The following is a 24364-nucleotide window of genomic DNA, read 5'->3' as shown; positions in this document are numbered from 1 at the left end:
GCTTACTGGCCAGTCTGTACTTTAGGTCACTTTTGAGATCTGTTAAGAATATAACTTTTTTCATGTCCTGAGCATCTTTCTGAATTGGAGACACCTCCCAGGCTTTTCATCCTATTTTTAGCCAGACTTGGTGGGGGTCACAGCCCCTTTAACAGGACATAAGGTAAGACTGAAGACCTGTGTGGTATCTCCTGACCTGCCTTTGCCTCTAGCCTTGGTGCCTCACCCTCTGTATGTTGTGGCCAGTGGGTCAGAACTGAGTTCAAATCCCAGCTCTTCTACCTGCCAGCTGGCTGAGCTACTTCTCTCTCTGAGCCATGTCTTCCTTATCAGTGAGAACAATGACAAGAGCCCCTACTTTGCAGGCTCACTTTGAAGATGGAGTGTGATGGGGGTACAGAGGGCCCGGGGGAGGCTGGGCAACCCCTGGGCGCTCACCCAGGGGCAGCTCTTTGTGTCCTTTTGTTCCTTATCTCATCAGGGACTTCTCTCGCTGGGACTTCCTCCGTCTGCCTCCCCTGGCCTCTCTGGGCTTTGGTTCCCTGGCCGTGGTCAGTGAGGTCACGGTGAGACCCACCCACAGGCTCTGCTGGGCTCACCGCTGTGCCCGGATCCCCCAGGCTGACCCGCTTCCAGGCTCTTACGTGTTTTCTAGCACCTTTGGCTTTCTGGGCCCGTGTCAGTGCTTTGTATTCTTTGGGATTTTTTTGTTTATTTGTTTGTTTTTTACTGTGAAGCAGTATTGTCCTCTAGTTAAAGGGGCCCCTCTGCTAGGTGAGGTGGAGGTGGGAAATGGATGAACAGTGGATGGAGGAATCGCGTCAACCCAAACAAAGGCTGTTGCCCTCATTCTGAACCCTTCTTTGCTTTCCAGGCTGTGTGTTTGAGGGTGTACAGTACCGAGAAGGGGAGGACTTTCAGCCAGAAGGAGACAAGTGCACCAAGTGTTCCTGCGTTGTAAGTACTGCCCTGGGCGTTCCCAGGATTTTCCTTCTGGTTCATTGCAGCTGGGACTTCCCAGGAGTGGCCCTGACTCTCCCTACAGTCTCTCCTTCTCTCCCTCCTGACATGGAACCAAGGGTCAAGCTCGTTTCTCTGCGGCAGGTTTTTCAGGCTTGGTACTGTTGGCATTCTGGCTGGGTAGGTCTTGGTGGTGACGGCTGTCTTTCACAGTGCAGGATGTTAGGCAGCCTCCTTGGCTGCTACCCATTAGATTTAGTATCACCCAGCCCTTTAGGGTGACAACCCAAAATGTCTGCAGACATTGCCACATGTGCCCTGGAGAACAAGGGCACTCCTGATTGAGAACCACTGGTCTAAAGAATGAAGGGAAGAGACTGATTTTCCTCCACTTGTCATCCTCTTGGGGAAGACAAGATTTCTCTGCTCTTTGGGCAATGAAGCTTCTTGCTGAGGTAACTGTCGTGTTCTTGAGTGGAGTCAGATGGGAAGCAGATGGGGTCAAGTGCAGCTTGCCTCAGTATATCCTGTGGGGTGACAGAACCTGGTCAGATCAGTCAGTTACACTGGGGGGAACATACAGGAGGAAGAGGCCCCTAAGCTGTGGATCCAGGGCAGAGTAGAGATTAGTGAGACAGAGCCACAGACTTCCTGTGCAAGCATCGTTGATGTTTAATTCATGTACCAAGGATACCTTCCGAGTGCTTCATAGTGAAACAGGAACTTGGCTATGTTGTGACATTAAGGGGATCTTTTTTATGTATGTATTTTAAATTTAGAATAAAATATGGGTGACGATGGTGGTCATGGTGATGACGGGGAACCCAGTCTTAAGCAGCCGTTCCAAGTTATTTACACCATATATTTTTAAAGCATTTAGTCTTTTGTAATAAAGAACATGCAGTGTGCACCTCAGAATATTAAAAAATAATGGGAGACTCTAGCGTCGTAATTTCACCAAAGTAGAATCATATGTGGATTGTCATAAATCATATCATTTGTCATTTCTCTACACATGTCTTTTCAAAAGCTCTCCCCTTCCTACGGCACACAGCTTAGAGAGCCAAGAGTAAAGGAAACGTGGCCAAGGGTGAGGGGGTTTGTATGAGGAGGGGGGAGGGAAAGAAAGGAGGGAGGGGAGACAGAGAAGAAGCAGATATATATAACATATGTATATGAGGTATATAATATATACCAGATTGTAATAATATATAAAAACACAGAGGTAATTTACTAATGAAGATGAACGTGATTTTGCATATTCAGCTTCAATTTTCAAGTATTTCCTCTCGTTAATTATGGTTAAATAGCTTTGTGTTATATTTTATGTAAATAATTTCTGTTTGCCATTAAGTATTGCTCATTGCTTAATTTTACATCTTTCATATTGATTGTTGTCTGGTTTTCTGGTAATTTTTTTATACCTCTCATTCTTTTGGGTAGATTGAGGATAAAGAAGGCACAGCTAAGCAGGAAATTTTAAATCTGCACCTGAACAAACTGTCTGTCCTGGAAAGGGGTGCCAAGGCCGGGCAGGTGAGCCTCCGTGGGGAGGCCGTTTAGGAGGCAGAAAGGAGACAGAAGGTCCCGTAGGTTTTGTAATGACAGTCATGCCAAGTCACCCAGTGGTGGGACCAGAAATGACTTTAGAGCTTATACAAGCTGGGGTCACAAATTCCAGTGCATTCAAGCCTTTCGGAATGCATGTGTTTCTAAATACAATGCATGTTTAACAAAACACACCTGAGGGCCAAGGTCAGGGCCCTGGAAGTTCTGCTTTCATTTCTGGTTGAAGGAATAAAAATCCAAAGCAATTTGTTGCCCAAGTTTTCCTACTTAGTGAGTTCTCTCCAGACCCATATTCTCTCTGACTTTCTATATCCCCATATCTAATTTTTTATTTATTTCTATTCTTAATCCTGTGTTCTTTCTGGTTCTCTATGTTGCCGCCTTCAGCACCTCAGGGGCAGCTCATGGCTTTGATTGTGTTCCCAATGCTTGTGTTTGCACTTACAGGGTGAGGGAGGAGGGGATGGAGCGCAGGCTTGGAGGCAGGTCATTTGCGGGTGAGCTTGGGAATGGGGAGGGCCAGCAGGGCAGGTTTGGTTTTGGAAAATACAGAAATTTGAGGTGTAAGCTGTCTTTTTTTGGCAGGCTGTCATTAAAATAACCTGCTTTTTAATATTCTTTCATTTTGCCATCTGTTGATTTAGTGCCCCTCCTTTGGAAAGATGTCTTGGCAGTAAATGCCCCATCTTGGGAGTGGTCACTGTGTAGAGGTTTGTTTTAGAAGCTCGTAGGGCAGGTGTGTGGCCTGTCCTGGCCCTGTGAGGTCCGTGATTGGACGGTGCTGGCTGTAGTAGCCTTGGAAGCGTTCATGTGAAAGGTGAGCAGGGAGTGCGGAGCCACCTCACGGAGTGAGAGGGTCAAGCTGGACAAGACTTTGGACAGCACCGGTGTGAGGCCCAGTGCTTCACCCAGGAGGTTTCAGGGAGGGGCCTCAGCTGCAGGTTTCCCTGTGAAAACAGGAGTCTATAGAAAATCTGCTGTACTTTGATAAGAAGAAAAGCAACAAGTTCTGTGTAGAGAGATATGAACACACTTATGCCTTTTGGTATGTGTGGTATTTGTGTGCATGCCTATTTGTATGTGTGTACATCTATATCTATGACTGTATATATGCACACACACACAAATCTATGTAAATAAGCCTATAAATATAAATGCAAACACACACATTTACTCCAGCAACAGACCCCAAGATGAGTGTTTGCGTGTCCCCAGTTTTGTGGGAGATGGAGAAGACTGTGGCTGAGGAGTGTGGACAGGAGACAAGGTGGGGAGGCAGTCACTTAAGGCTGAGTCACCAGGCGAGTGTCACTGTGTATGACCAGAGCTCACTCCTGCTGGACAAATTCTGGAAGCTGGTGTGAGGCCTGAGAATCTCCCACCTGAGGGGTGAAAGATGCGACCTGGTTACACCAACTCCTGTCTGCTCCAGGGGTTGGCTAGGCACCATTCTGAGCCTGTCACTGTGGTGGCTACATGGCCTCCAGCAGCAAGAGGAAGAAACACAGGTGCCAGCACTTGAGAGGGAGGGGGAAGGGTGTGGGCAGGGCAGCACCAGTCAATGACGGCAGCTCCGAGTGTGCACGTGTAGGTGAATATGCACACAAACACATGTGCATTCACATTGTTAGGGCTCTGAATATGTGCATGGACATGCACATGCATGTTCACATTCATGCACACACTTTTGGAACACTGGACCACTAGCTCTTTCCAAAACCCATTAATTTTTCTTTTTTTATTGTTTTATTTTTAAAATATACTTTAAAATTACAGCTTATGTTCAGTATTATTCTGTATTAGTTTCCAGTGTACAGGGTAGTGGTTTGACAGTTATGTATTTACAGAGTGCTCCCCCAGATCTTCCCAGTACCCACCTGGCACCACACATAGTTACTGCAGCGTCGTTGACCGTGTTCCCTGTGCTGGACTTCACATCCCCATGACTACTGTGTAACTGCCCATCTGCGCTTCTCGGGCCCTTCACCTCTTTCACCCAGACTTCCAAACGCCCTCCCTCTGGCAACCACAGTCTGTTCTCTGTATCTGTGAGTCTGTTTCCCTTTTGTTTGTTAATTTTGTTTTTTATATTCCACATAGGAGTGAAACCATATGTACTTGTCTTCCTCTAACTAGCTTGTTTCACTGAGCATAATACTCTCCAGGGCCATCCATATTGTCACAAAAGGTAAGGTTTCCTTCTTCTTTTATGGCTGAGTAGCATCCCACTGTGTAAATGTGCCCCATCTTCTTTATCCACTCATCTATGATGGGCACTTGGGCTACTTCCATCTCTTAACTATTGTAAACAACGCTGCAATGAACATAGAGGTGCATATATTCTTTCGGATCAGTGGTCTGAGTTTCCATTTCTGGGTCTGGCTCAGAATAAACCCATCGCTCTTTCTTTGGCCTCCAGTCTCTTCCTCCTGCTGCTGCCCTGCCTGGAAGCCTCTCTTCTCCTGGTCACATCTACCCGACTTGTGACACAGGGCACTAATAACCACGATGGTCTTCTCTTCCAAACTGTGACATTCTGCTCTTTAAGGATGACCTGCCCCTTCTTGCCAGGGAAGAATGGGTATTGTTTGCTAGGCATTGCACTCTCATTACATCCCTCTCCACCTTGGAGCACCCTCTCTGGGGCCATGCAAGCATGAAGCATCCCTTGTGTATGTCACCGTCTCTGATGAATGAGTTCCCTGCTCCTCGAGCTGTCCCCCAACTTGCCCATAAACACTGTATAGGGCAGGTGGCTTGCATTTCACATCCAACCCCCCCCCTTAGTTTCACTCTCCCTGTGTTTGTGTTGTGGTGACAGAGGCAGACAACTAGGAAGACACTGCATCCCACTGAGCTGGATCCCTTAGATAGGGAAACAAAGGCCTGGCCCATATTCTCCATCCCCAGTTCAGGGTGGGACAGTCCCTACGGCATTCCAGATGGCTGAAAACGTGCCAGCGCTGGGAGATATCTGGAGAGGATTTTACAGTTAAAAATCCACTCATTGTTAAGTGTGAACATCATCTGGACTCATGTAAAAAACGCTTTACTATGACTGGTTGAACTATCTCCCCCATTTACTCATTGTGTGGGTGGGAGAGCCACGGGAGCGGTTTCTCCCGAGTCTCAGTACTGAATGGGGGCGGCAGGGGTTGGAGGGTGGGAACCTGAGTTCCTCCAGCTTGTGTTGTCCTGTCCAGGCCACAGTGGAGTGTGCTCCCCCTGGCATGTGTTCAGTCTGAGTAAGTCCTGTGTTCATTTTAAGAGGGAGAGCAATGGCTCTTCCCAAAGGCAGGTGGAAGGGAGAGTTTATCAGGTATCTCAGGTGCTGGGTAGGGCACATGTTCAGCTTGAGCTGTCATTGCCTGCCTAACTAAACAGCAAGCAGCCCCTTAGGCCTTTCTCAGCCCGAGTCTCAGAGACAGGATGGTGGCAGCTGGCATGGACATTTCTGTAAAACTCGATGTCTTCCAGGCTTCTGAGCCCCCAGGCCATGGTGTCACAGAGAGGTGTCTCTTTCACCAAACTATTCTGAGAAACCTCTGAGCTCAGCGTCCTCCGAAGGGGCTTACCGAAGGGAGGAAAACCCACGGAGCAGGCCAATGCTCAAGAGAGTGGCAAGTCCTGGGTCTGTGAAAGCCGCCAAGTTAGCCGGCCAAGATCAATTACTTTTGCTGACAAAGGGGTATTAAGTTCAGAGGAGCTTTACTAATAAAAATGGGTTGTTAATGGGCTGTCTGTGATGAAGGAGCTGTACTTTATTGGCTCTGAGAAGCCCTGAAGTCCATAAACACCTTTGCTCTCCCTGAGACAGGAGAGATTGCAAAGTGCTGTCTCCCAGGGAAAAGTAACTCCCTAGGACAGTCATTTGGTGAGAACAAAGAAAGTGGAGATCCTCATGGGTCCCCTTCCTCTGCAGGCCAATTCCTCTGCCCTCTGCCAAGCTCTTTGGCCTCCTTGTAAACCCTCCCTTGCTCTAGCCTCTGAGCAGATTCTGGGATCCTTGAGACACAAAGTGTGGACCAGACCAGCACCATTGTCCCCACCCCAAGGCTTGTTTAGAAATGCAGAATCTTGGGCCCCACCCCAGACCCACTGAATTGAAATGTGCAGTTTAACAAGCTACCCAGAGGATGCACTTGTCAAATAAAGTTTGAGTAGCACTGGCCTAACATCTCAGGGCCTTTATCTGGGCTGCCTTTTCTTCCGTCTTGCCTCCACCTGTCTGTGGTCCCCCATAGCTCATCGGCATGTATTTATCCTGCCCTTGGAAGCCCAAACCTCCCTTCGTTAGAGAAGTTTGTTCTGACTCCCAGACTAGATCAAGTCATAGCTAAACCCATTAGAGCAACCACACTTTATGTTCCAAATATTTCACATGATTTATAGTATTTTTGTTTGTGATAATTTTATTTAACTTCATTTGGATAAAAGGGTGAAGGTGAACCTTCAGTGCCTGGTGCACAGAGGGTGCTCATAGTAGTAACTGCTTGAGTTTTCTTTCACTCCTCACCGTGGCCTTTCTCTTGCTCTGCCACTTGATCTACCCCCTGCACAGTCAGTCCTTGTCAATTCAGCAGGGAGCAGAGAGATGCACATCACAGTCAATGAGCTCAGAAAGGAGGATGGATTTATGATCAGCTGCGTAGTACTTGTTATAAATTGCTTTGGATAGAATGTGGATGGCCTCCCTGGGGATGTCTTATTTGACAAGCGTTCTCTAAGCCTCAAAGCCTGCCACTGCGCATGGCAGCGGGAAGATGTAGTGGCAGGAAGCTCTCGCCAATGACTGGGGCTACTCTGCCAGAGCTTTGAAAAGGGAACAGAGTTCTCCCTGCTCAGAGCTGACCTTGCCCCGAATCAAGGGGCAGACCCATCCAACCTTGTCCCGTTCCAATGTCTGGCTTCAGATTGCATTTCCCTTTAGCAGGAAGCGGTGGGCCAGCCCGGCATTTCTGTGGTCCCATGATGCCAGTTCCAGTAACATATTCTCAGCCACGCCGAGGTTCCTCTGACAAGGGACGTTCCATGCCAAACCCTCTCACGGCCTCTGCCTTACTTGTAATATGTGCAGTTTGGCGCATTTTCTTTATGGGCTATCACTGGATCTTCCCTGTCCATGGGGAGAAATTTGGCTACATCTGGGCAATAAATTGGAGAATTGAGCAATTATCGAATGACTTAGCACAATGCGGGCAGCTGCAGCAATGGGGGCCCCAAACCCTCAGTTGTTTTTGGAACGAGGCTGAAACACTTTATTGCCACAGTGTTTGCACTGTGGATGTTCCGTTCCCCTGAGGATGAAAAAGTCTTGGTTTGGGACAGTCAACAGTGGGGAGGAAGGGCTTTTCTTTAAGGACCAGAGAGTACTTTGACTACTAGGAGCAGCCTCCAACTTGCTTAGAAAAGTCTCTGGAGCACTTGGTGTTTTGTGTTAGACGAATTGGTGCCACTGTGAGCTGTCAGCCCAGGCTTCCCTGGGAAGGTCTGCTGTGAGGCCATTCGCTTCAGAGTGAGGGGTGCTGGACTGTTGCTTCTTGAAAATACCACCCAAATGGCCTGTTTAGAAGGCAGAGATGAGTTTACTGCTCATTGTGGTCATTACCTTGACAAAGGCTTAAAACTGAGTCTCAGAAGGAAAAGACCAACGTTGGGTTATGCGGGAGGTTTCAAGGGGCCGGGTTTAAGGTGAGTTTTTCACTGTAAGGACTGAACTGAGACTGGCAGCCTTCATGATATGCTAGTTTGGGATGTCTGAGGTGAGGACCCTAAGGCATGTCTGAAGGAGTTCATGAGCCTCGTTGAGTTCCCTGTGTTCCTGATTGACTACCATCAGCAAGTTTCTGAAATCAATGGGGGGCTTAATTTTTTGGATGTTTAAAAGATTGGAAGTGACTGTTGCATATTTTGAATTCTGTTTCATCCCGGCCTCATATGTTTTCAGGCCAAATCCAGAATTTTAGTCTCCATATGTGTTTTTATTTTTACGTGGTTTCTAAGGTTTGTTATGCTTACTTCTTTATATAATTTATGGCTGAATCATCCTGTAAAGTTATTTTGCTACACAGGGAGCCACCATCTTATAAGTGAGTACAATAGGGAAGAGTTAGAAAGGAAATGTCTTGTATGGCATTGGAGCATTTACTGGAAAACACACAGTCTGAAAAGAACTCGGCAAACAATTCATTTACAGGGCCATCATTAATAACAACGGCTACTTCGACTGAGCGTATACCCTGTGCCAGCTACATGTGGGGCTTTAATGTTAATTTTCAAAATTGTTTTGTAACCTAGAGGCATAATCCCTGTTTTGGGGGGTGGGTTTGTTTTATTTTTTGGTGGTTGTTTTTGAAGAAACTGAGATTCCCAGAAGTTTAATAACTTGCTTTAGGTCAAAGACCTAATAAGAGCTGAAATTCTGGACTGCCTGACTTCAAAGCCACATGTCATTTCTCTCTCACCTACCATTCCTCCCCTCCAACCTGGGCCCTTTGTGGATATTATATTTGAGTGTTTGTGGACATTTGAAAGTGGGAAATGCCATTTGAATCTATGGAGTGGAGGGCAACCAAGCATTTGGGGAAGAAATAGTAGTGACGTGACATGAACATCCACAAAGAACCCCAGTTTTGGTGTGAGAAATATTAACACAATAGAGATGTGAATTATACTTCCTCTTTTTGAAGTTCCTAAGTCTAAGCAAGTTTAAACTCATACCAGATTTCCGCCTTGGGCATTTAGCCTAAGAATCTGTCACCGTGATGCCAGAGAGGATGAAGAAGACATATCTGTTAGCCTCACATCAGTTGGAGGACGGAGGCAGTGCATCTGCTTGCCAAGAAGTTACGAACACACACAGACAACATGATGGTTGCTGGGACAGAGCCATGCTCACTGTCGCCGCTTCCAAACAGCTAGAAATGCGTGGCTTTCTGATGGGGCCATCTCTTCCTTGTAACGGTCCCTGACAAAGTTGAAGCATCGGTTTTGGATAGCCCTACTTGGAGATTATACCTGTGCAGGAGTCGGGAGGCACCTAGACTCGAGTTTCCATGATTCTGTGAATTAAGTTCATCCTTCTGGCAGGATAAAGGGGCAATTGTGAAACTGCTTTCGAACCATTGCTTTTTCCTATTTGTCAAAGAAGCAGATGCATTTACAAATTGGAGTGAAGTCTGGAATATATATTGAGAGTTGGTAGAAAAATGAACTCAATTGATTAACTCTGATTCCCTTGTATTCTTGTGAAAATCATTCCTTTTAGTTTTTTCTTCTCCTAAAGGCTGTCTCACTATGAGCCCCTTACATCTCCTGAAAATCCTGGGAAAGATACCGACTTTACTAAACACTGAAGAATTTTCCAACTAGTTGTATTCATTACTCTTTCCATCCATCACTTGTGTCTACAGACAGCCAATCACTTGTTAATTTAGCAGTGACTAGGTATTTTCTCCTATGTGTTGGACACTGTGTAACAGGCAGGGAGCACTCAGAGAAGGGGGTTTCTCTTTTTCCATCCAGATAATAATGTTCTTTTGGGCTTGGGTGTGTTTATTAAAAATAAGCTCCAAATCAAATCATGTGCAAATTTTTTTTTGTGGGCCAAGTATAAGATATGTAACAATTGTAAAAAGTTCAGATATATCAAAAGATAAAAATTAATTCTGCAATGCAAAGATAACTACTATTGGTATAACTTGATGCATTTTCTTTCAACCTTTTTCTCTTCTTATGCCCATGGAGTGATGTGACTAGATAGGGCCACACTCCGTATGTGGCTCTGCATCCTGGTTATTTTCATTTACTGTTGTAGTGTGAACATACCTCCATTGCATTAGAAAGTCATTGAAAAAGCATTTTAATAGTCACACAATTTCAGTATACTGTAATTTATTTAATCACTTTTCTGGTATTAAAAATTAATACTGTTTTCAGTTTTAGCTATTATAAATGATACAACAAACATCTTTGAAAATTAATCTTCATCTGTTTCTCTGATTATTTGCTTAAGTTAAACTCGTAAAAGGATAATTAGTCAAGGCTACAACCATTTTTAAGGGAAGGGTGTGTGTGTGTCTGTATTTCTCCAATACCTCATGCAGGTGTGTGTGTGTGTGTGTGTGTGTGTGTGTGTGTGTGTGTATTGCCCCAATACCCCCTACAGGTGCTGCCCTCTGAATTTGCCCTCCAACCAGTAGTACATATGTGTACATCTTCCTGCCTCAAAACTGGTTTTCTGTTTGAAAATCTTGTTTTCATTGGCATTTGGCTTTTTGAAACTGAACATTTTTCATACTTTTTTAGTCAGTTGTGTTTCTGACTAAAACACAACTGACTAAAATTGTGTAAATCCTTCTGTAAATTGTGTTTTCATTTCTCATTTTTCTATTGAGTAAAGTTCTATTGATGTTTATGCATGGGCAAAGGATATAAATCTTCTGCTAGTTATGGGAAGATATGTTTTTGAAAACACCGCTGTGTGTGCACTTTGACCTTATTGTGTATATTGAATGTTGGAAAATGGCAGAGTGTGCCGAGATCCCGTGTCTTCTTCCAAACTTTTCTCCTCAAATCTTGATCCAAATATATTAGCAAAGAGAAAAATGAGTTGACATTGTCAGTTCCTAAGCTTAATTAGTCCAAGACGTGTCTTTGTTTATGCTCCTCTCTTTCCATCTCTGACTCCTTCATTTTGAGATGGTGCCTTCAGTACCTGCGCCCATACTAGTATGATGTTGTTCGAGTTTGTGCAGTGCCTCTTCCATCCCCGTGGCTCTGCGGTCTCCCACCCCTCTGTCTTACCCCAGCCTTCTAGTTCTCTCCTGGCTCAGAGTGAGGCAGCTTTGGGCTGCCTCCCAGGCCTGGTCTATTCGGGCTCTAGTTCCCATCCCTCCAGCCTCCTCTCCTTTGTTTTAGAGTTTAAGTTTCTTGTGGATGGGTCCACAATACCTCACACCTTCACTACAGTGTCTTGCATGTAAAAAACAGAAGATATTTGACTAGATGCCTGGTCTTCACCCTTCTTGATTTAAGTATGTATGTTCTTGAAAATGAGTTATGTGACCTAGAACTTTTTATCTTCTTACTTGGGTCTTTGTTTCAATCTTCTCACTCTTTTCTTTCAGTGAACATGGTGACATGAAGGATTTAGGATAAGTCTATAGAGGAAGAGAATCCAATGTAAGGCATTAAAAACACTGTTGAGAAGACTGCAGAGTAGCTGTGTGAAGAGGATGGGGTCAGGGCGAGGTGAGCTTTGGCCTCACACAGCCTCACGGATGACATGTACAGGAACGTGTGGCTCAGTCGGTCAGGTGTCATAAAGCAAAAGGTCACTGGTTGATTCCCAGTAAGGGCACTTACCAGGTTTGTGGGTTCAGTCCCTGGTCCAGGCATGTGAGATAGGCAGCCAGTTGATGTTTCTCTCTTGCATTGATGTTTTTCTCCCTTTCTTTCTTCCTCCCCTTTCCGTTCTCTAAGTAAAATCTTTAAAAAAAAGAAATATTCTATTTTGTCAGCAAAATGGAATAAAATATTAATGTCACAGACCTTTAGAATATTTACAGAATTTTTTGTCTTTTTTTCCATGATTATCCAGACATTTTTTTGAGGTTTTTATTTATTATTTTATTGTTAAATTATACTTTTCAAGTACAGTGTACATTCAATATTATTTTGTATGATTTTCAGGTGTATAGCATCATGGTTGGATGAGACTGTATTTATTTTTAATTGGTATCTATAGGCCTGCTCCCGTCTGTTGCCCCTCCCCCATCCCCACCTGCATCCCTTCTTCTTTTCCTCCAGCTTCCACTTTCCTTTCCGGGTCATTTCCAGTCCTCTCTAAGCCGTCCCTCTTGGATTCTCACCAGTATCTGTGCCTGCTAGTCCATTTTAATAAAATAGCATAATTCATTTTCTGTGTTATCTTGGTTTCTCCTGAAATAACCATGCCAGAGTGCTATACACACTAGATATTCAGGAAATAACTTTTGAATGCATTGATTACACATTTTGGCACCTTTTAAATGTCATTCAAATGTTCAATTTGGAGGGTGGCAGCATTTTTGTGGTCCCGTGAATGGCTTCAATTACCACCATTTCCTTTGAGTGGAATTTTAAATGGTACCACTTGTGCGCGGAAGCGGCAACGTGTTAAGATCCCAGGGAGCCTCGGTCTGTATCCCCCCGAAGACCGGGGATACGGAACCCCAGACTCGGGAGAGGATTATCGTCTCTGTAGGCATCCAACCCCATCTCCTAGAGCCCATCCCCAGGCCTCCACTGAGTCACCCCAGTGAGTCACCCCTGTCCACCCACCCACATCCTCTAGCTGTGGCTCAGAAGAGCCTGCTTGAATACTGAGCCACCTTTCCTGTTTGGAAAGGGGACAGGCTTCCGGGCTCTGGGCGAACCTTCTGCGTGGGGTGTGCCATGCAGTGTCGAAACAATCCGGAGTCCTTCCCCGAGTCAGACGCCTCTGTCACCTAATTCTACATGCTGCTCTTCAGCCCGGGCCTCTCTTCTCTTCTCTGTGACACTCACCACACAGTCGGGCAATGAGATCCCAGATGACAGTGTTGTGTTCCAAAGGTCCTGTGCAAGGGCTTTTTAAACCTGCATATTGCTGGAGTTAAACAAAAGACAAACCAGTTACATTCATAACGAATAAAAAGACATTCCCTGAGTGGGGGGGAAGGTACCTGTTTTGTTTTCAGTCTACTAATTAGACTGAAAATATATATAATAATTAGAGTAAATAATAATATATATAATTAGACTGAAAATATATAATACATAATATATATTATATATTTAATATATAAATTTCTTGATGTCAAACATCAATAAAAGCAGTTACTCATGACAAAGGACTATACTTCAGTCCTATGTTAAGGACTGAAATTCAGTTATAGATTACTTTTTAATTTCAAAATGTGCAAAAAAATCACTCTTTCCACATTCATATTGATACATGTCTTAATTTTTTTCATTCTCTAATTTGACAAAACAAGCCTTTATGGTACGTGTGCATTTGTGTTGCAGGGTTGTGTGGGCTTAGCAGGCCGTGCGGATGAGTGCGGTTGGTAGATGACAGCAGAGGCCGTTCCCGACACTGGTGGGAAATGTGTGTCTTTTCAGTTCCAAGTTCGAGAGAAGGAGAGGAGGGGACTCGTGGGACTTTTTGGTTTTGTTATTAGGTTTTCGGCATCCACACTATTCATAAACAGTGGACACAGCTGTCTTTAATAACGGAGCCGCCTTGCCGAGAGAGCGGAGCGCACGCCAGTGAACAGCCGGCTGCAAGAAAATGTTTTTCCAACACGAAAATGTTCATATATTGAAGCAAGATTTCCCTTATAACCTAACTGGATGTTTACCTGAAATGCCAATCATGAAGTGAAATCATTTGGCCAAGCACAAGGAAAATTGCAATGAAGTTTTTAGTGTTTTTAAAAGCCTTACCTTTGTAGCCATATTGTTCTGAATGGTTTTAGGCAGGGAGGCGTGTTCTGTGCCCCTTAGCGGGTATTGCTGTGGGTGGGAGATTGCAGACCTGGGTAGACGTGTGCTGTCCAAGGAGGTGGCCATGAGTCAGGCATGCTCTGGAGTGCTCAAACTGTGGCTGGTCAGAAAGAAGGGCTGTTCGTGGGAAATGCACACTGGAAGTTAAAGACATACCACGTATGAAAAAAAGAAAATGTGGGGAAGCGTTTCTTGGCCAAAAAAATACCCAGGAACTTTATATTTTCTTCCTCTAACTATAATGTAGGTGATATTATAGCAAATGGGACCTACTAATCTATTCCCCACATAAGGGGTGTCATGCAATACAGAAAGGGCAAGGATCCTTTGTGCTTCTTGGTATAGAAACATTCCCACCCCTATTTTTTTCTTTTTTAAATAAAAGAAATCCCAGGCTGTTGTGAGGATTTCATAGGGTGATGTCCACAAAGTGTCCTGACTACTAACATAGATTTCACACTCACCTTCCCCTTCCTGCAGGGCTGAGTAACTCTTAGTTCTAGTCCTTTCCATGGTAGCCTGTTTGAAGTTAGGACATTTATTTCTATGCCAAACCTAAATGCTTAAAACAGGAGTTTTCTGTATTGGTCTCTCTGAGGGGAAACCTACCAGGTAGCTTCTTGGCGTAGCAGAGGGGGTCATCCTTCCTACAGAAGGCTGCACGGAGACGCTGCCTCTTGGCCTCCGAGTGCCGGTGCCTTTCTCTTTGCTCACAGGGAGAGAGGGTTTTACAGTCTGAGTTGTTCTTTGTCTTCATTTAAGGAGCTGCTGCGATTTTATCTAGGACGCCTGTCTGCTGGGAAAGTTGAAGCACAATTCAAGACACACTCTAACCCTGCTCTCTTCAGTGGGCTTAGACTGTGAGTCGCACATGCTATTTTTAATTTTCTAGTAGCCACACAAAATAAAGAAAACAACAGGTGAAATGAATTTTAAGAATACACTATATTTAACTCATTGTATTAAAAGTATTATTATTTTGTATATAGTGTTACACAAATTTAAATGGGGCATTTTACGGTGTCTATTTTTTTACACTTGCCATGTACTTAACTTCCGGTGTATCTTTTGCACCAACAGCCCTTCTTTCAGACCAGCCATATTTTGAAGTAAAATGGTACATGTGGCTCGGGGCCCCCACATTGGACAGCACAGGTGTAACCAGTGCTGGGAGGTGAAAAAGGACCAGGTCCCACAGTCCCACTCATCAGAACTGTCCCTCCTACGTGGTACCATCATGTACCACATTGATATTCACCTGTGGCCTGGCTGGATACTATGCCAAGAAGTCAGGAGGGACGCTAATAACCAGCCAGGGCGAACCTTTCTGAGGGTTTGCCTCCCTCTTTTCTGAGTCCTCCATGGGCACCCCTTCTTTTCCAGAGTTGAAGCCGAAGCTCTTCCCCTCAACCTTATTTTCTAAGATTCCTCCCTCACATAAACTTTTCTAGACACACTGGTTTCCTTGCAATTCCTCCAACATGCCAGGCACACTCTCACCTCAGGGTCTTTTTGTATTTGTAGAACAAACACTCCACCTGGAACATTCTTCCCCCCAGTGCCCAGGTCTGGCTCCTTCATCTCCTTCAAGGACTGGCTGGAAGGTCACCTTCTCAGTGAGGTCTTTTCTAACCAATACCATAATGGGGACCCTACTTTGCCAACAAGTCCCTGTGTTCCCACTACCTAAAATGGAGCTAGTACATAGTAGGCATTCAACTGATATAAGCTGAATGGATGAATGAATGAACACTACTAAGCATTTGCTATTTCTAAGAATGCAGAATTTTAATCATAGTATTTACCAATAATTAATTAACAACACACACAGATACTAAATACCACCCTTCCCAAGATAAATGGAGTTACCACACTTCATTTGGAAAACACAATTGAATGGTCTCTGTGTGGAGCTTCATGCTGGTTTGGGGGGCCCACTATGGTCTGTTATGGGGTTGTCCAGGTCAGCTAGACCCCACTGGGAGCCTGGTTGGGCCCTCAAACACAGCACTGCTCACTTTCTAATGGTGGCTTGTTGGAATGTCGCAGCATATTTCAGTTCATGAGTCCTCGAAGGCTTTTCCTTCTTTGGAAGTCGATTCTTAGGAATTCTCAAAATTTAGCGATTCTCAACTTGAATAGTGAATGTAGGCATGCTTGATTTCCTCCTCCATCTTCACAAATCCACATACCCTTCCGACAGACCTCTCCCACTGAGTTTTAGCAGAGGCCTTCAGAACGCAGCACTGTGACCATGTGCACAGGGGCCAGGCCAAATGGGAGGAGGAGTTGTTGTTGTTGGCTGGGTCTGGGTGGGGGGTGGCGCTCACCCCAGGCTCATGCAGCCAAACAGTGTGACATGATCCTCCAGCTGCCGAAGGCCAGCCCATGCCAGAGCCTGGCACAGTGGCTGCCTGGCTCTTTGGAGGAAAGGCCAGTCTAATTTAGAAGCCAAGCAACTCTTTTCCTTTTTTTTTTTTTCTCCACGAAGGCAAATTTTGAAGGCCTCAGCAAGAGGGAAGTCTCCTGGGTCCAAGGGGCTCTCTCTGGATTTTGTGACTTGTAGTGTGAGGTGAGCAAGGAGCGCTTGCCATCTCTTCCTCCCTCCCTGCCTGTTCTCAGTCCCCTAACACAAAGTTGGCAATGGCCACAAATATATTTCACACTAAGTCATTCTTTGTAGCTGTGGAGCAGCCTCTTACCATTCATTCTCTTACATGTTCCCAGAGAGGAAATGCAACCTTTGTCGAAAGCTTGAGTCTAAACTTAAGATGGAAGTTTCTAGATGATGAGTCCCACTCTGGCTTCCCTTGACCTGCCAGGGCACCTGAGACCCAGTGGGTTTCATGTGTTGAGAACACACAGTCTCATGAATGGGAATTTGGAATTCTAAATCAGAAAGGTCTTGTGGCTGAGTTGAAAGTTTGGTGAGATTGTTTTGGATTAAAACAACCCAAGCCAGGAATCTCAGAGAGTCTCAAAGAAGTTGGACCCAAGAAGAAACACACCAAGGCACATCATAATTACATTAGCCAAGATTTAAATGAAGGAGAGAATCCTAGAAGCAGCAAGAGATAAGGGGACAGTCACCTACAAAGGACTTCCCATCAGGCTGTCAGCAGATTTCTCAAAAGAGACCTTCCAGGCAAGAAGGGGCTGGAAAGAAGTATTCCAAGTCATGAAATCCAAAGACCTACATCCAAGATTGCTCTATCCAGCAAAGCTTTCATTTAGAATGGAAGGACAGATAAAGTGCTTCTCAGATAAGATCAAATTCAAGGAGTTCATCATCACCAAGCCCTTATTATATGAAATGTTAAAGGGACTTACCTAAGAAAAAGAAGATAAAAAAGATGAACAGTGAAAGGACAGCAAACTCACAGTTATTAAGAACCACACCTAAAACAAAAGCTAAGAGGACAGCTAGATCAGGAGCAGAACCATAGAAGTGAAGATCATATGAAAGGTTAGCAACAGGGGAGTGGGAGGAGGAGAAGGGGGGAGAAGGTACAGAAAATAAGTAGTATAGACGGTAGGTAGAAAATGGGGGCAGGCAAGAATAGTATGGGAAATATAGAATCTAAAGAACTTGAGACACGTGGTCATAAACTAAAGGGGGGATGGTGGGGGAGGGGATGTGTAGGGTGGAGGGGAATGAAGGGGGAAATAGAACAACTGTAATGGCATAATCAAGAAAATATATTAGAAAAAAAGATGTATCTTCTTCCCATGAAAAAGAATCAAATGTAGGAAGGTATGTTCTTGAACCTGATTTCTAGTATATAATAATCTTTATACTTTCAAAGTTTATTAGTGCAAAAAAGGCTTTGGTATACTTACTCATTCATACCATAAGAGCACTTACAAAGGTGCAGTTTGACAGGAACTTGTGAATTCATTCAGGGAAAGGATATTATGTTTGAAATTAGTTTTCCACTTCTCTTAAAAAACCTTTCCATCTGGAACCTTCTGTTCAGACCTTACAATCTAGAAAAGAAGACAAATATCCTGTCTGCTGGCTACTCAGTTCCTGACCTTCCTGCAGTCCTCATGGAGCAAGACCAAATGCTTTCCAAAGACTGATGTTGAACTGTGTGTAATTTTGAGGTCTGGGGCTCGTGAAGAGACGTGAGGACAGGGAACCCATTTTATCCTCCAGTCTTTGTAAAAATGTTCCTTCTATTTTCTTCTTCTACATCCCTGTTCAATTTCTCCTACCTCCTCAGAACTTCAAAGGTAATTGTGGTTGGAAGTCAGTTAGAGACCTCTGTAAACCCTCTAGTAGAGGCTGTCTTAGCCTGAGTTTCATGGTCAAGGTCTGCAAGAGTTTTAAATTTGTCTGGGACAAACTGGTGAACAACCATGTTCATTCTTCATATCCATAAATGGCCCATTTGTAACCCTTTTCTGTGACAAACCCATAAATCCCATGATGTTCATGTGTTGAGTGCCTAGTGGGGAGCAGAGAAGGTAGAAAGGAGAGTTAGAGACAGCCAGAGCTTGAAGAGCTGTGTGGCTCAAATACCCCAAGTCTCAAGTGCCCTGGTGACTCTGGCACATGTTGGTGTGGTAGGTGAAACCACTCATTCATTCATGTAGTAACAGTTTTTTACTGGGGGCCCACTAGAACTGAGCTGTGACTCTAAATGCTGGGAGAACAGGGGTGAGCTAAGAAAATAAAAGTGCTCACTCCCACAAGGCTTACATTCCTGTGGGGAGGTCAGGTATAACCAGGAGAAACAAGTGCAGTATGTATACACCAGTGAAAGTGCTAAGGAGAAGAACAAAGCAGAGAAGGGGAAAGGGAGTCTGGGACAGGGTGGATGATGGTTTCAGATAAGGGGGTTGTTGCCTCTCTAGTGTATTTAGGACCATTGGATCCCAAACCACTGTGTGCAGTTCATAGGCACTCCTGTATCTGTTAAATGAAAGAACTCAAAAAAGGAAGAGCTCATATTAATTAAGGTATCCTCATTGATTTTTCTACACCATATAGTGAACTGTAGTGCATGTGAATATATGGATTTCACATTTCAATTTCTGAACTGAGCGCTGACCCATTGAGTGATAGCCATTTGGGAGGGCCTGGCGTTCTGTGATTTTTTTTGGAGAAGGTACTGATGCCCTTTGTTTTATGAGTGAATTTTGATATTTCCTCCCGAAAAATATTTGCACAAAAATGGAGGAATAGCACCACCACTCTAAGGAAACAAACCCGCCCTTGTAAATAATGGTTGAAATATCACCCACATAGCGCTCCAACCAAAAGTGTTCAGCCTGGGTCTTCGGGTGAGCAAACAGGTAGATTCTTAAACTGTGGGTGTTGTGAAGGAAAAGGAAAATTGGGGCAACAGTTCCAGATCAAAATAGATGAAAAAGACGTGACAACTAAATGCAACACAAGATCAGGAACTAGATCCTGGGTTGACCAAAAAATAGAATAAAACAAAAAAAAAATCTCCAAACTATAAAAAAACATTATTAGAAAAGTCGGGAAGATTCAAAGATAGTCTATATATTAGGTAACAGTACTGCGTTAATGATAAATTTCCTGAGTGTGATGATTTCATTGTGTTACAAAGGGAAAAGAAAAATGCCCTTAAGTCCTAGGAGGCAGATGGTTAATTAGGGGAAGAGTATACATAAGAGTCTCAAGTGGTTGAGAAAAGCACCTCCATCTCTTTCTCTCTAGAAATACTGCAAAATGCTAAAAACAAAATCAAAGTGGTGATTTTAGGTGAAGAGTCTATTGGTAGTCATTATCGTATTCTTGTAACTTCTCTGAAAGTTTCAAATTTTTCAGAATTAAATTTCGGGGAAAGAATAGAAAGTGGTTGCAGAGATATTTCTTGTGACCTCGTTCACTAACCCATCTCACTATTGAGTATGGGGTTAACTGTGGGTGTTTTTGTAGATGCCTTTATGAAGGTGGGGGAATTCTCTTCTATTTCTGGTTGGTTGAATATTTTTAACATCAATAGTGCTGATTTCGTTGAATACATTCTTTGCATCTATTGAGATGACCACGTGGATTTTTGTCCTTTGTTGTATTAGAGTACATTATAGTGATTGATTTCCATGTTAATTCAATCTAGTCATGGTACATAATTCTTTTTATATGTTGCTGGATTCAATTTGCTAGTGTTTTGTCAAAGATTTTAGTGTCTATAGTTTTCCTCTGATGTCTTTGGTTCTCGGTCAGGATAATAGCTTCATAGACTGAGTTGGGAAGTGTTCCTCCTGTTTTATATTTTGGAAAACTTTGAGAAAGATTTGTTTTAATTCCTCTTTAAACATTTGGTAGGATTCAACAGTGAAGCCATCTGGGCCTGGGTGCTTGTGCGTGTGTGTGTGTGTGAAGTTTTATGATTACTAATGTAATTTTTTTAAGCTTGTTATAGCTCTATTTAGATTTTTTATTTCTTCTTCAGTCAGATTCAGGAGGTTATGAGTGTCTAGGAACTTCCATTTCACGTAGATCAGTTAGTGAGTTGGCACACAGTCATTCATAGTGGTCTCTTACAAACCTTTCCATTTCTTTAAGGTTGGTAGCCATATCCCCACTTCCATTCCTGAGCCAAGTGATTTGAGTCTTCTCTCTTTTTCTCCTGTTCGGTCTAGCTAATGGCTTGTCCATTTCATTGAGCTTTTTAAAGAACCTACTTTTAGTTTCATTGAATTCTTCTATTTTTCTATTCTCTATTTTATTTGTTTTCATTCTAGTTTCTATTATTTTCTTCTTTTCCTGACTGCTTTAGATTTTATTGCTCCTCTTTTTAATTTCTTAAGGTGAAAGTTTAGGTTATTAATTTGAGATTTTTTCATCTTTTTTTTAATATTGGTGATTACAGGCATAGATTTTTCTCTAAGCACTGCTGTAGTTGCATCCCATAACTTTTGATATGCTGTGTTTTTAATTTTATTGACCTGAAAATGTTTTCTAAATTTTTCTTCTTTCCTCTTTGACTTACTGGCTTTAGGAGCATGTTGTTTAATTACCATATGCTTAATGGAAGAGTGGATTTTTAGAAGTCCTTACTCTACCATTCTGGAATTTAGAAGCAGTCCAGAATCATTCCATGTTACTTTTGTATTTCATTTCATTTCAGTTCATTTTATCGAAGCAGTAGGAACATCCTTGAGGTTAACTTTTTCCTGTGTCCTTAAGTTTTTCCCTAAGATAATATATTTTAGAACTATATTTTCTGGGCCTAAAGGTATTAATATTCTTATTTTTATTATACTTTGCCAATTTTCATTTCACAAAGACACTCAATTCATACTTTTGTCCCTAGGATAAGTAAAGTCATGTTTTCCTGCATGCTTAGCAACTCTGGATACTATATATTAGTTTTTCAATAACAAGTTATAAAACACAGAATTCTAATTCTACCTTTTTTTATTATTTGGATAAACTACTAGAACAACTAGGATAATGGCCAAAAAATGTGATCTAAATAAAAGTAATTAGTTTTTTTCTAAAGTAATCCTTATAGTCTACCCTATTTAAAAAAAAAACTATACAAATGCAAATTTCACTTTAAAGGCCTTGGGAAATATAGGTGACATATGTTGTTGTTAAATTCTGAGATATTTTAGTTTGTCTTCTTAATTAAGGGCCAGGGAGTATAGTGTGAGCAAACCCGTAAAATCATCATGCATTCTTGGCTAGGTTTTGGTGGGAAGGAGACACCCTACTTAAACTCTGTTATTTGCCAGGAAACAAGGAGGAATAATGATAAAACCAGAAAGCAAGACCCATGCAAACAGCCTGAGCTAAGTTTGATGAGCACTCCAGAAATCAAAATCACTAACCTGTGATGCTCTGTTCGGGGGAAGCTGCTGCTGCTGCTGGGAACATGAGCCCCTTTTAGGAAAAGCCACTGACCTGTTGCGCTTAACTAGCAGTGGGGTGGGATACGGATGACAGCTGACATTCCCAGGCCACCATGAGTCCCCACGAGGTGTGCTGCTAAGGTCGGTGTACTGCTTGCCAACAGTGATGTTACAGTTCTTGGACACATGCATCGTAATTTATCTCTTCGTTTTGGGGAAGCGCTTGAAGAGGTCAGGAGTCGGGTGGTCAGAGTTTGCCCTCTAGTGCCAACTGGCACAGAGAGCAAAGCAACCAGTCCACATTTTCTGGTTGTTCTTTTGTTCTAGAAATAGAGAACAGGCCAGAATGAGGGAGATTTGAGGAGTACATCCAGGCCCATCTATCTGTTTCAGAGCAGACCAGCCCTTCTCTGCCAAGGCATCTTAATCACACTATTTTTATGAGAATTTTTTCCTGGGTTAAGTTAGAATTCAATGACTGGCAGTTAAACCATGCCCTCCTATAGCCAATTCGCTGTATTGCTTAATATAAACAAAAATAAAACCAGAATCTTAGCACTGGAAAGGGCATTGAGGTGATGTAGTGATCCTGGGCAAGTTGCTTCATCATAGATGAATTTTCTCATCTGTGAAATGAGGGATTTGTGTTAGTTAATGATTCTCAACCCTTTCTATGCCCAGCTCTTAAGGGGTTAGAATCTTTATGCATATTGTATTAAAATTTTCATTTTAATTTCATTTCTCTTGAGTAACTTTCACATGCACACTTATATTTTTAAGGTACAAGGTGATAAATGAGAAAAAGTCCCGCCCCCACCCCTGTCCCTCAGTAGCTTCGTCTTCTCTGAAGGTGACCACAGTTACCAGGTTGTTGTATATTCTTCACACACAGTATGTGCATTCACAGCCACAAACACACTCATTTCTATGGACACATGCCTGTTATTTTTGCAAATGGTAGTACTTTGTATACTCGGTTCTGTGTTCCTTTTCTCATTTAACTGCATATCTTATATATGGTTCCCAATCAGTGTATTTCAGAGCTGTCTCATTATTTTAATGGCAGCATGTTATTCCATTTATAAATATAATTTACTCATGGGTATAGGGTAATTTATTTATGTATGTAAGCATATATTCTTTCCAGTATTTTGCTTTTATAAATGATGGTGTATTTAAAATATATTTGGACCTGTTTCATTTCACACAAGTGAAGATATTTCTTTAGGATCAATTCCTAGAACTAGAGCTGTTGGATCAAAGAGCACATGTATTTTAATTGTTTATGGGTCCTGCCCACTGTCGCTGTGAGGGTTGTTGGGTTTTCACCTCCTTTTGTGGTGTGCACGAAAGCCTGTTAGCCCGAACCGTGACAATGTAGTATTTTTATTATTTTGTCAATATGACTGGAAAAATATTATTTCATTGCATTTTATATTTGAGTTCTCTTACTATGAAGACAATCGAATACCTTTATATGTCCTGCAGCACAACAAATTAAAAAAAACAATGATTATAATATCCATCCAGGTTTTAGAAATGTTCAAATATAGCAAACTTAGAATTGATGAAATATGATACGGGAGCCATACATGTTTTCATTCCGTGAAGTGTTTTTGGCTTGTTTCTCTAGTGGTTTGTTGATATCGATTTCCAGGGGCTTTTACATTGAAGAAACTGGCCCTAAGTCTGCGATGTATATTATATTCCCCAAATTTTCATTGTTGATTCTGTAGCATTTTTCATGCAGAGTATTTTTATTTCTAGGTAGCTGGATTCATGCAGCTTTTCTTCATTGGCTTCTGGATTTTTTGTCCCTATGACAAAGGCCTTTCCTACTCTGAGATTAAAAAAGTAATTCTTCCCCATTTTTTCTTATTATCCTAATTGTTTTATCTTAATATTATGTCACTTATTTTATAATGTTCTACAATTTTTATTATATCACTTAGAAAACAGTCTAAACAGCATCCAGTTAATACGTTTATTGGAGTCCTCTCTCGACTTTCTCTATAAATCAACATATTATCCAACAATAACAATTTTTCTTTCTTTGTTGGGTGTGTGTATGTTTCACTTCTTCTCTTGCACAGTTGCTGACTGGTACCTCGACCGCAATGTGAGTGGACGTCTGCCTTGTTCCCAACTTGAATGGCAGCATCCCTGAGTTTCTTTACTGCCCACGGGACTGTTTTTTGGGGGGGTTGATATAGCATCATGTTAAGGAAATATTCATCCAACTCTGTTTCATTAGGGCTAAAAATAATGTATGAAAGCAGAATTCTTGAATATGCCTGTTATCAAATGCTCTGAGATTAGAATCTGTTCTTTTGCTACCCTTAATGACCAGAAAAGGAGATGGAGCAGCTCCTCTAAAATTACCCAGACTGTGCTTGGTGAGGGCACTCTATTAGTGAAAGAAGGGCTTCACTTCCGGGAAAGACCCTCCGCCCACTTCGGTTGGGGGTGC

At 42.8% G+C, this 24364-nt stretch overlaps 1 protein-coding gene across 3 annotated transcripts in view; it reads left to right on the top strand.

The window, feature by feature from the left end:
- The window catches only part of BMPER (BMP binding endothelial regulator), a 232772-nt gene that overhangs the window by 60755 nt on the left and 147653 nt on the right, over positions 1-24364 (top strand). For all 3 annotated transcript variants that reach the window (XR_008390935.1, XM_053661716.1, XM_053661710.1), the window contains exon 6: positions 875-957. Coding sequence is in view for 2 of the 3 variants with exons in the window: in XM_053661716.1 (XP_053517691.1) it covers positions 875-957 (83 nt within the window). In the remaining variant the exon portion in view is untranslated. The remainder of the gene's footprint in view (positions 1-874; positions 958-24364) is intronic.

The sequence above is a fragment of the Artibeus jamaicensis genome, unplaced genomic scaffold, assembly GCF_021234435.1.
Source record: "Artibeus jamaicensis isolate MK-2021 breed Jamaican fruit bat unplaced genomic scaffold, CSHL_Jam_final contig_1016, whole genome shotgun sequence".
NCBI classification, from domain to species: domain Eukaryota; kingdom Metazoa; phylum Chordata; class Mammalia; order Chiroptera; family Phyllostomidae; genus Artibeus; species Artibeus jamaicensis.
This window is presented reverse-complemented; position numbering and strand designations above follow the sequence as displayed.